Genomic DNA, 12,380 nt, shown 5'->3' on the forward strand with positions numbered 1-12,380 from the left:
TCGATATTCGCATAATTTAATCGGTTTTTCCTTCGATAATAAAAATGTGATAACACAATGCCTGGGTTTGGCCAAATTAGCTGAAATCACACAAGGGTCCTGAGGGTACCCTCAGTTTTAGGGGCAAATACATATACAGGTATGGGTTGCGGGTCCTGAGACATTACCCTCAGTTTTAAAAAAAAGTTATACAAAAAATATCGGACATCCCTACTTCTAATCTCATGTGACTGAACTGACGCGGCTCCAGAAGGAATGACCCGTGACCCAGAGACAGATCCTGAATGATCATTAGGTTTATGGGTACATCGTTTTGGTACACAGTGAATGTTCTTCAAAGTTTCTTTTTACTACATTCAACACACCTCTTGTTTTCCTGTTACATGGTTTCTTCACCAGAGAAACCATTTGGTTTTTGTTTCGGGTACATCGTTTTGGTACACAGTGAATCTACTTCAAAGTTTCTTTTTACTACATTTCCTGTTACATGGTTTCTTCACCAGAGAAACCATTTGGTTTTTGTTTCTTATTTCTCCTCTGACCAGCAGGTGTCCTTTCACACTGAGCTTTTTATTGACTGCAGTCCTTATTAGGTCAAACACTGATGTTGTTTACTCTTTTGACTTTCCTTGTTTACTTCAGTCTCCACCCATCATCACCCACATTGGTCACAGCAGTTACTACTGACAAACTTCACTGTCGCAGTGTACCTGTGAAAACAGCTCCGTTTCTCTCTGGGTCACTTCTCCTTTTCTTTTAATTTGTGGTTTATTTACAGTATTAAAAAACAAAAGATAGACAGTCTGTAGTCAGAGGTGTCAAAGTTCTCTCTTGAACTTTTTTAAATATTAAACAACATCGAAAGTAAAAATCCATTAGAGGGCAAAAAGAATGGCATCCTTTCAGACAGATGACAAACGCTTCATGTAATTCATGGAGTGGAGCAACGTCTCAGTTAACATAAGTGTTCAGTGAGACATCCGTGGGCCCCGAGCCAGTGTTTGTATAACAGTTGATGGACTGATCAAACGGATGAGCCTCTAAAGGATGATGATGATGGAAGTTATTGATTAGAGCAGAGAGCCCTGTGTGCCTCTTCCTGAATGAGACAGCTGCTGTTGATGTGTGATAACACCCCCCCTCCTGCCCCCCCCCCACTCACCCAACCAAGATGGAAAATACAACCCCTCCCCCCCCACCACCACCACCACCACCACCACCTCCTCCCCTCTCAACCCCTGTGTTGTACATGGAAGACCACAGGAAACATGTGGCTCAGGAGCTGAAGAGATTCCACACACACACACACACACACACACACACACTTCCTGTTCTGTGGTCATATCACGCACACACACACACTTTTGATCACTAGTTGATTATTTTGTTTGACAAAAAAATTAAAAGGTTCTTGCTGCTGCTTTTTAACGAATATTTTCCAAACTGAGGACAGTCTTCATGTCTCTGTTGTCTTTGTCCTCACTTCACAGAGGAGAACATCTGAGTCTCGTGAATCGGTTTAAAATCGATACAAATCCGTGACAGTCTGCAATTGGTTAAAAGTTTAAAAATCAAGGTGTAAGGAATAACCTGCGTTTTTTTTTTTTTTTGCCATCTCAAAAATAAGGACGCTCTGTTTTACACCTACTGTTTGGAAACACTTTGATAATTCAGTAAACTGTAGTTTTTGCGTAAAAGGAAATTGAACAAAATATGAAAAGCAAACTTACAAAAAATCCAATCCTTTCCAAATTTCTCTCTATAGCAAAAATACATCCAACTGTGATTTCAACACCTTGAAGATTATTTTTCTTTTTTCTTTTTATGGACTGATGTGTCCATTTTTTTTTTTTTATGGACTGATGTGTCCATTTCTGTCATTGTATTCACAGAGAATGAAACTGAACATTTTGATCATTCCTGCAACTTGAAAACTCAATAATATTTACTGTATAATGGTGATTTGCATCTGTTGGTGTAAATACATGACATGGAAGGGAGAGGCTGCAGCTTTTTTTGTTGTTCCTTGGAGGGAGGCCCAGAATGTTGGACTGTAGTAAGTGAGGACTTTAGGTCTGTCCCCGTCTCAAGTCTTTGTGTCTTTGTAAACCAAGGACTCTGCGTCTGTTTGTCCATTCAGTAAACATAAAGCCTTGTCCCTCTCTTGGACTTGGGCAAGAATTTCTTTCGTTCCTTGTCAATAGATGAGAGAACGGAAGAAGAGGAGGAGCAGAAGAAGAAGACTCAAAAGCTTCTAATAATGTACTACCAGCAGGGGGCGTAACCTGAGATTATCCTCCTCCAGATTTATAAAAGTTTTTTTTCTTTTTCCTGGTAACTGAAAATAATAGAAATCTAATTCCACCTGGTAGATCAGCATTCCTCTCCACTGATTCAACACAGTTTAAAGTATTTCACCTAATCCAAAGCTTACGTTAAAGGAAGACGAGGTCTGTGACAGATGTGGGCGGGTCAATCTCTAAAGGGACATTTCTTATTTTCTTACAGTTTGATTTCACTGCTTTTCTTGAGCAACAATTTTTAGACACAGTGTCCTTACCTTGGAGCATAAAAGGGTGTGTTCCAGCACATACACGTACACTGGAGGTTTTTTTTTTACTCATCTCGACATTCTTTACTACTAAATAATTTCCACAGAAACCGGAGCCAAACCCGAGTCTGGTCCACCGCGTCATTCTATGATGACCATGAGCGATCAGCATGTTTATGGTTGTATTACAATAAAAGTCTACAGTATATGTTGATGATGATGTTTACTACGTATATGGGGTTAAACGCAGTGATCAAATACCTTGTGAGTATAATGTACATGGTGAGTACACAGGGCTGAGATTGTTGCTCAATTACGGTACTATCACTGTCACAGAATCAAAGACTTCAAAGGATCAATCTTACGATGCTGTGGAGACTGACACGATCTCCCTGCCGCATGGCCACGGATGTGGGCGTGGTTACTCTTTCCAAGGACATTTTCTATTTTCCCACAGTCATAGTTTTCTGTTGCTGATGTTGAGCAACATGCTGGACTTTTTAGAGAGTGTCTTTGCCAAGGAACAGGAAGAGGTGTGTCCACACACACACACTATGAGTAACTGTTCTTAGACAACAAACTGACCTCTGTTCATTTAATAACTAGACCGCATCTCTAAGGTTAAACCGGTGAACATAAAAGAACCAAAAAATGTGTCTTGCCTGTGTCCTTACTTTAACCCTGTGGTTTCCAATATGGGGAGTGGGGACCTATAGCAGAAGGCGGGTGCAGAAAAGCAAATTAATTCAAATTTCAATGTTTATTTAATTTGTGCCACAGTTGGGAAAGTTACACTGACAATAGTAGTTTTTTAATCACAAATTGAGGTTAAATAAAGTTACAAATACCAGAGCTAACATTAGCTACAACAGTCCTGGTACAGACAGCAGAGCTAACGTTAGCTACAACAGTCCTGGTACAGACACCAGAGCTAACGTTTTGTTTTTTGATAATTCAATAACGTATTCGTAAACCAAATGATTTCAACTGAAAAAATGTATCAAATATTACTTTGATAAAATTTCAAATATTTTAGATTAATTAATTTTAATGCTTATAATGAAATTCAATAACCAGTGTTAATATCAACTATACCTTGAGTTAACAATTCAAATGTGTGTGTTTACACATCAACACTGTTCATCCCCCTGATGCTAACTGATGCTAACTGATGCTAACTGACCATGTTGAGCTAATTTAAACTGAATGATGTGGACTGTACAGAGGAACTACATTTTACTCAAGTGATATTTTACTTGTGTATGATGCTAACTGGGTGTGTGTGTGTGTAGTTGTGTGTGTATTTGGAGGATGGAAAAAGGGGGAACTTACGGGAAGGAAGGAGGAAGAAGAGGAGGAACCTCGAGTGACGGTAAAAAGAATCAATAGAGGAAACCACAGCAGGACAGTTACAACACACAGACATCTATGTTGTCTGTCCTTGTCAACTCTTAGTCCACATCCTCCACCTCCACCTCCACCTCCCGTCTTTAACACCCCCCTAACCCTACACTACGGGAGACGATGTTCACAACTCACAAGCTGAAATGAATATGTTGTACGTTCAAAAGCATTTCACAGTGAGCCAAAAAACTTCGGTCTTGACCCCCCGACCCCCGCCAGCCTCCCTCAGGCCAGTTGTTCTAAAAGACAAACCTAATCCGACACTTAAGACTCCACCATCCAACTGTTTGTTTAGTTTCACTGCTCATGTGGTCGAAGAGATAAAACTTACCGGTAATACTGGGGTGTGAAAAAATACCGATACACAGAAATATCGCAATATTTTGTTTCACGATACCGTATTAATATTCTCCTTCAGTGTATTGATTTTTTATTACCAATTCCCAGTCAAATATTCCTGGTGTTGGTTCATTTTATTTTTCTTTTCTTTCTTCTCTGATGCCTGACCTGATGTTCAGATGGAACAGCGTTGTGTGTTGTTGTTTTTTAAACTCATATCTTTGTGCCCATACTATTGCAGTGTATCGCAACATATCGTATCGTTGCCCCTGTATCGTGATACGTATCGTAATGCTCAGGAAATATCCCTTTGACTTTGATGTTGTCAGTGAAACACCCTATGTCTGGTGACCCACTCCACCTACTTACTTACTTCAGGTACAGTATACTGAGGTATCACTGTTGAGCAGGAATACTGTATAAGGAACTTTCAGGAGGAAGTTTTCCCTGGAACTCCAGTGGAATTTCCAACAGAAAAAACAGGTTGGAACAGAATATTTGTGTTTGTGGACATGACGAGCATCACGTCTGTCTGCAGTCTCCAGTAGAATCTACTGGAAATGACGTGGAGCATCATGAAGAGAAGGTTCATGGAACAGTGACCAGCGACCGTTGACACGTTCAAAATAATTACAGACAAGATTTAAACTTTAAACCCCACGGAATGATTCATATTCTCAGTTTAAGAATGAAGACGAAGAACTTTTTCAAATACAGGTAAAAGTGAGTGACCACATGAATTCATTTTAATTTCATAAACACACACACACACACTTCTCCATGTGACTACTAGCCACCGACAGTGAATTTTAGCTGACACTATGATGTCACATGACACGGTGACAAACACTGGTGGAATTACAGCTTCCTGGTTAATTTTTCCATCAGAACACCGACCCGCATTCCTTTGAAACCACAAAACACCGTCATCATGACCTGCTAGAGTAGTGTTTCAGAGCAGTGACATGTTGCTGGTCCCGACTGAGTGAGAGAGGATCTGAAGGTTTTAAAGATTTAGTTGAGAGTTAGGATTTGAGTTGGGCTTAGATTAGACTTGGAGTAGGAACTAAGATTGGTAAAAGTGCACATAAAACACAGAAACCAGTACTGTATATTCATGTGAGTTGTTGTTGTTGTTGTCTGTTGTGTGTGTGTGTGTGTGTGTGTGCCAGTCAGATGGTTTTCACAGGACCATGAGTGTCACATGAAGCCTCACAGTCAGATGATGACTGACACCGAGGGCTGTCACTGATGATATCATTGTGTCTGACCGTCTTCTTCAGTGGACACTTTGAACCTAAACTCGTCCACTTCCACCAACTCTGCTCTCTACATCTTTACGATCCTGCTAAAAAGGACCAACACGCGACTTTTCAACATGTCCTTAGCCGTTAGCGTACATCCTTCTCCTAGTGACATCTCAGTTGCAGGTTTCAACCGGCCACAAACGGTGCATGTTTTACAAACACTGTTTGAATATCCTGCAACGTCCGGTTTAGTGGGTTGTTAGCCAATAGCTGCTGCCTGGCCCATAAACAAACGGCAGTGCTTTACAGAACTACCTGACCACACGCCTACGAACAAAAAAAAAAAAAACGTCTGTCTGTTTCCCAAGCTTTGTGAAGCAACCACAGACTTTCGTCAAACCGTGCAGCTGCAGGTGAAACTGTGAAATATTTCCAGTCTCTAGGTGTGATATTGTCTGGCCTCCAACAGGAGGCGGGACTAATTAGAGTAAAAAAGAGTTAATAATATTTAAAATGAGGTGAAAATTATGTTGACTCATTGAAAGTATTCTCTTATATTGAGTTGTCATACCCAAACTACTTCCACAATTCCAACCTCTCCGAAGTCTTGCAGTTGTGTTCTGGTGTAGGTGTCTTAAGAAAGTCAGCATGGGAGAGGATGGCTGGGGGGGGGGAGGGCATCGAATGACTAACGACGAAGAAACAGAAACAGAAAAGACAAAGTATCAAAACCACATTTCTGATGTTGTTTACATTGTTCCGGACTTTGAGGTCCTACATCTGCTCTTCAATAATCTGCTAATAACAACTCCGAACCCCCCCTCCTCCTCCCGTCTATGGGGGGGGGGGGGGGGGGGGGATGTGAAGTAACACCAGTTTTTATCATTTCATAAACAGCAGCCGACCATCTCCTCAAACAGGTCAGAGCAGAACATGGTCCAAATGTTCTGGTCTTAGGGTCAGTTGGACTGACCAAGATCGTGTAAATTACCCTGATTGGGAAGATCGAGGTGTGACAGATGTGTTTGGGTTTATCAACTAACTTTCAGCATCCCAAAGCTGGAGAGAGGTGATTGGACAGGGACAGATAGCAGGAGCAGAGGAGAGGAGAGGAGAGGAGATCAGTAGGAGGACGTCTCTGTCTTCCTGTCTTCTTTCTATCATCAGTGTCTGTAGGAGGACGCCGATCACTGATCCCTCACATCCTTTATTCTGGAGCCAACCTAATCTCTTACGCCACACTCTCCATGTGTCTGCATTAGTCACTAAGAGACAACATCACAGTCTCAGCAGTCAGCGGTCGAAACTGCAGATAAAAACAGAGAAATGAAGCGGCAGGCTGGACAACACTGTTGGACTCTTCATTTATGAGATAAGATGGTGAGCTCAGATATCTTAGTGTTCTTCAGTTCATATCACAGGGATTCACTGATCCATAGCAGAGAGTTCAGTGACTGAAATGAATTGAACAACCTAAACCACTGTAAACACTCTGGTCCATTAATGAATTTGAACAACCTAAACCACTGTAAACACTGACTCTGGTCCATTAATGAATAAATATCAATAAATATTTTTTTTCTGGTCCACATTTACATTTTACCACAAACTCAGAGTACAATAACAGCTATTATATTTAACATTTAAAGACTTTTTGACATCGAACCCTGTCATCTGGTCTATTGTGGACTGGATACACTGTTCTTCTGCACCTAATCTGCTGTAGCTAACATTAGCGCTGGTGTCTGTAGCATGACTGTTGTAGCTAACATTAGCTCTAGTGTCTAAACCAGAACTGGTGTAGCTAACGTTAGCGCTGGTGTCAGTGCCATGACTGTTGTATCTAACATTAGCTCTGGTGTCAGTGCCAGGACTGTTGTAGCTAACATTAGCTCTAGTGTCTAAACCAGAACTGGTGTAGCTAACGTTAGCGCTGGTGTCAGTGCCATGACTGTTGTATCTAATATTAGCTCTGGTGTCAGTGCCAGGGCTGTTGTAGCTAACATTAGCTCTTGTGTCAGTGCCAGGACTGTTGTAGCTAACATTAGCTCTTGTGTCTGGGCCAGGACTGTTGTAGCTAATGAAAAATAAACATCTTTGTAGCAGAATTTGAACAGAAACACTGCTGCTCTCCCCCTTCTCCTGCTTGACCACTTTTTCCCAAACTTTCTACTTCACTGTAATCACTCATTGTTCATCCTTGTCATCTCGGCCTTTGTTGTGATGGCGTTGTCGTATGATCAGTTAAATCTAGACCTTTTCTTCCTGTTTCTTGTGCCTCCATTTTGTGTCCTGCTCTGTTGTCTCTGGTAAAAGAGGAAGTGACACAAACCACTTCCTTCTTCTTTACCGCTTTGACTTTTTGCATGGTCACTGCAAAACATCAAAATATCCAACACACTGTAGCACTGTATGTAGCACTGTTGTGTCTCGTAGTCTGTTCTCCCCACAACACACTCTATCAAACACAACAAATAAAATCCAATGCAAACAAATCCAGGTGCAGTGACGGCGTCACCAAAATAAAGTTTGATTAGTGTGGACTTGGACCAAAGGTCAAAGGACAAAGACTGAGTGTGCTACCATTCCTCATCAGATTTAGCGTTGCTTGCGGTGTGACTATTTTACCCCTGAGCTGTGATAATCCCCTCCACCATCTTAATCTGCAACAAAAGTGAGGGAAATGAGCATGTGATTGCAGGGGCTGATGGGAGATCTATAGTAGTGTGTTTGTGTAGCGTCTTAGCATATGACCACTGCAATTTCTAGGAAAAAACTTTTACCTAGAGGGGGCCACAGGTGTCACCCCGGGGTCAATCGGTTTGTAAGCTGTAAGATGATTGGATGTCATGCTAGTTAGCTTAAATACGTGGAAAACTACTAACGTATAAACAGGTGTGAAAATAGTAATAAGAAAGTACTTGCTGGCTTAACTTTGTCCTGATCGCTGGATACTAAGAAGTAAAGACCCGGAGAGATCACTAAAGGGAGGTCAAAGGTCAAGTAGAGGTCACACAGTGCTCGGCGGCGTTGAGGCGTGGATGCACACGGACCATAGAGATACTAGTCTTCTGTGCACTTTCACATCAACTCAAAGAAAAAAAATCTTTTTTTTTAAAGTGCATCACACACTCAAACTAAAAAAAAAACAGTTTGTTGCAAAAATGTTTTAACGAGAGAGTGAAAAGGAAACAAAAGAAAAGGAAACATCTGACAGAGCGTTGAACTGTTGACTGACTTAGAAGCAAAAAGGTTCTAAACCTCATCAGCCAGCCGACCTTTGGTTGATCACATGACACCTATGATTCTCCTTTAACCAACGAGATCATGCAAACTGATTCTCTTGTGTTGGAGCGCCTTCCAGTGGATGTTAAACAACTTGAGGGCAAGTTGTGTGTTACTGTCACTGAATGTGGACACATAAATCGACCTTAGAAGAAATTTGAGCCTGTATTCGGATGTCGCCTCCCAGTGGCCGAGCGTGATAAACATTTTAGGTGCAGAAATTCGCAGTTCCACAGATAATGACAATAAATTAATGTCATAATGTCTGGCACCTTAATATTATTGATAATGATAATATGTATATTATTTACAACACTAGTACTACTACTAATAGTACAGTTTACTTTCTCGCACATACACACCAAACACGTTTGACATAAAATAAAGACGCGATAAATCTTTTTTTAAATTAGAATATAATATCCTTAAGCCACTTCTTATTTAACAATAGTTATTCAACAAATTATACTATTATAACTACACTATTATAAATATTATTATAAGTAATGATAAACGTGTCTTACCTTCAGAATAACTGCAGGTCAGACTCCATTCATTTGTCCACCTCTGGGTCAAGTCCCTCTCAGATACCAGTTAAACTAACTGGACCGTTCAGTCGGTAAAAGTTTGTCTGTGGGTTTTATTTTTCTTCAGTAGAAATTAAATCCTCCCAGGTGACTGCATCCTTCTCTGGTGGAGCCAAACGAACGATTCTTGTTGATAAAATGACTTTAAATCGCTGACCTCCGACTTTGTTTACGTTCTGTGTAGGTTTAGCTCTACCGGTGCTAATGCTAACGACAGGTGTAGCGGTCTCATTGGCCTCCTGTTCTCAAATTAGTGGTTCCACAATGTTGTTTAGCGGAACGGTTTTACATCTTATATGTACGTAGTTACTTAAATTCACTTTTAGCGCAGTTTACGAATCATTCTTAGTCCAAGTACTGACGCTGTTTTCTATGAGGCTCGGTCATTAGTCAAAGATCTGATTGTGATGAAGATGACGTTTGGGAACCACTCAGGAAACGCAAATCCACTAACCACTTCTTCCACTAGGTGGCTCTAGTATTTATTTGTTAAATTAAACTAAATTTGATTCTATAGTGTACAGCAGAGGTGGCCAATAAGTGGATCGGGATCTACCAGTAGATCGCAGAGGGAGTACTCGGGTACTTCATGCATTTAATCAGTACCCCAACATAGAATATTTATATTAAATATATTCACTTTATTTGAGCAAATAAATATTCAGTGTTTTCAATGTAGGTTGATCAATTTAGTCTCGTCATTTGAACAGAAGCTCCTGTGCCAAACAAAGTGTGGACACCCCGGTTGTACAGGATACTGAAAACATTCAGTGTGTACTAGCAAATATTCCAAAACTACAAATACACGTCAACACAGGAGATTTGAATGAATGGTTGGGTAACACAGATACTTTATTCATCATTTATGTTTGTCATTTCCTCCCTGTTATATAAATGTCTGGAAATCAATAAATAATAAATACATAAATAAATACCAGTGCTGTCCCTGCATACACCGTCCTGTCCTCTGAGTCCACACTCCGTCCCTCTGTCCTGTACCCACCTAAAAGGTGAAGGTGTCTGTGAAGCGTATGATCTTGGGTTTAAATGACTTTTTGACAGAAGGATCTGCGTAGTTGATGGTTTTGTACTTTGGCCTCGGAGATGACGCCTCCAGCTCAGGTTCAGTGCCAGGTACCGATCCCTCAAATGTCCCGGTGCCTCCAGACTCCACCTCACTGTCCACGGGACTCTGTCCTTCCTCTTCTCTCCTCTCCACCTGTTTGACATCCTTAACGTCTGCTGTTGTCACTTCTTCAACATCATGACAAACGTTTTTATTCGAAGGTTTGTGTTTAGAAATGTCATGACTTTCTGCTAGAGTCAGAGTTTCTATTTTGTGCCCAGATTCAGTGACTTTTTGTCGTGGTTGATTCTCTGTTGACTTTGTTTCTGATCCATTAGGATGAGAGACGTCATTAGACATGTGTTTATCAGTCCTGTTACCAAAGGCTAATAAACTTTGTTTCTGTGGTTCCTCCTTCAGCCTCTGGGCCTTTACTTCAGGTTCAGGTTCTGTTGGTTCCATTTCTGTCATACGTCGAAGGACATCGAAGTTATGAGAAGAGATTTTAGTCGTGTCAAACTCTTTGTCAAGTGGAGTTTCATTCACTTTTTCTTCCTCGGACTTAACAGCGTTTTCTTGTTGTTCAGTTTCTGCTGGTTTGGTGCAAGGTGTGTTATGAAAAACCGTTTCAGATGAAAGGCTTGGGTCCAGGGATTTTTCCAGAGTTTTCACTTCCATTTCACCGTTTTCAGACTCTGGTGTGTTCTGTGCTTCTGTTCTGACGTGTTCAGACAGAAGTGAATTATTTTTCTGTTCTGGACTTGGTTGAAGATCAGATCTGTAAACACGAGGGATGACGTATTGGTGAAAACTTTTTGGACCGGTCTGTGGCCTCGGATGACCCTCTGCTGCTTTGGTCACCATGGGTTCAATGTCTGTGTCCGTGTTCGTTTCCTGGACGTTAGGTTCTTCTGAGGAAAGAGGGAACAGCTCGTAGCTTTTTCCTGCTTTTGAGTCACCGTGAGTGTATTGTGCTGGAGCTATGTGTGAACTCTTGTTTTCATGCAGATGTTGTTTAGGTGTGACATCACGGCATGACGACCATGTTGGACAGCACGTAGTAATGGTCACAACATGACACTCCAGGGGGGTCAGTACCTGTGGACTGAGTCTGTGAGGTTCTGGTCCTGACCACTGTGAAACCGAGGTCAGACACAGCAGCGCCGTAGAGCCATGTTTGAAGGACGGTTCGATAAAAGGTCGAGTCTCATCTGCTGCGCTCTGAACTTCTCTGCACTCACATGACTCCTGATCGTCGTCAGTATATTCATGTTCTTCACCCAGGTCCAGAAGACGAGGTGACTCAGAGCCGGTCTCCTCTCTCAGGTCTGACTTCACTTCGTCGTCCTCCTCTGCTCTTCTTTTAAGCTGATTCCCATTTTGGTTTCTGTTCGAGGACTCTGTTGAGGTTTTGCTTTTTATTTTCTGTAGTTGAACGAGTTGATGAAGAGTTTCTTCTCTCACCTGCTGTTGCCCTTTTTCATAACAGGCAACCTTATCTTTACCACCACTCATCATCTCCCTGTCAGATCTCCTGTGTGAATCTTTTAAATCACCTTCATGACGTACCGTGGCCATGCTCTCAAACCTTTCCTTCAGGCAGGATAAGAGACTCCCCTTTCCCAGAAGTCTTGGCTTGACGGTCTGTCTCTCAGATGTCCTCTGTCCTCGTCCTTTCTCCTCAGCCATGACAAATCTGGCCACCATATCCTTCACCCTGGACCCTCTCCTCTGTCCGTGTTCTATCTTGGCACGATCCTTCTTGTGCATTTCTTGGCAGCGACCCACCTCATGTGTCAAACCTTTGCTAAAGGACAGTGTTCCGACCTCCCTTTGGTGGGTTTCAGGAGGTTTAGGGGAAGCCCTTGTGAATTTAGATTGGAGAAGCTGGAATGAAGTGA

At 41.6% G+C, this 12,380-nt stretch overlaps 1 protein-coding gene across 1 annotated transcript; it reads right to left on the bottom strand.

The window, feature by feature from the left end:
* Positions 1-5,020: 5,020 nt before the first annotated feature.
* LOC112487057 (uncharacterized) lies at positions 5,021-12,380 on the bottom strand. Its single transcript, XM_025055838.1, has 2 exons — positions 9,351-12,380; positions 5,021-6,229 (listed from the first exon to the last, which is right to left on the bottom strand). The coding sequence occupies exon 1, from the start codon at positions 12,247-12,249 to the stop codon at positions 10,417-10,419; it is 1,833 nt and encodes a 610-aa protein (XP_024911606.1). The 5' UTR covers positions 12,250-12,380; the 3' UTR covers positions 5,021-6,229; positions 9,351-10,416.

This window comes from Cynoglossus semilaevis, chromosome 5, assembly GCF_000523025.1.
Source record: "Cynoglossus semilaevis isolate Cse_v1.0 chromosome 5, Cse_v1.0, whole genome shotgun sequence".
NCBI classification, from domain to species: domain Eukaryota; kingdom Metazoa; phylum Chordata; class Actinopteri; order Pleuronectiformes; family Cynoglossidae; genus Cynoglossus; species Cynoglossus semilaevis.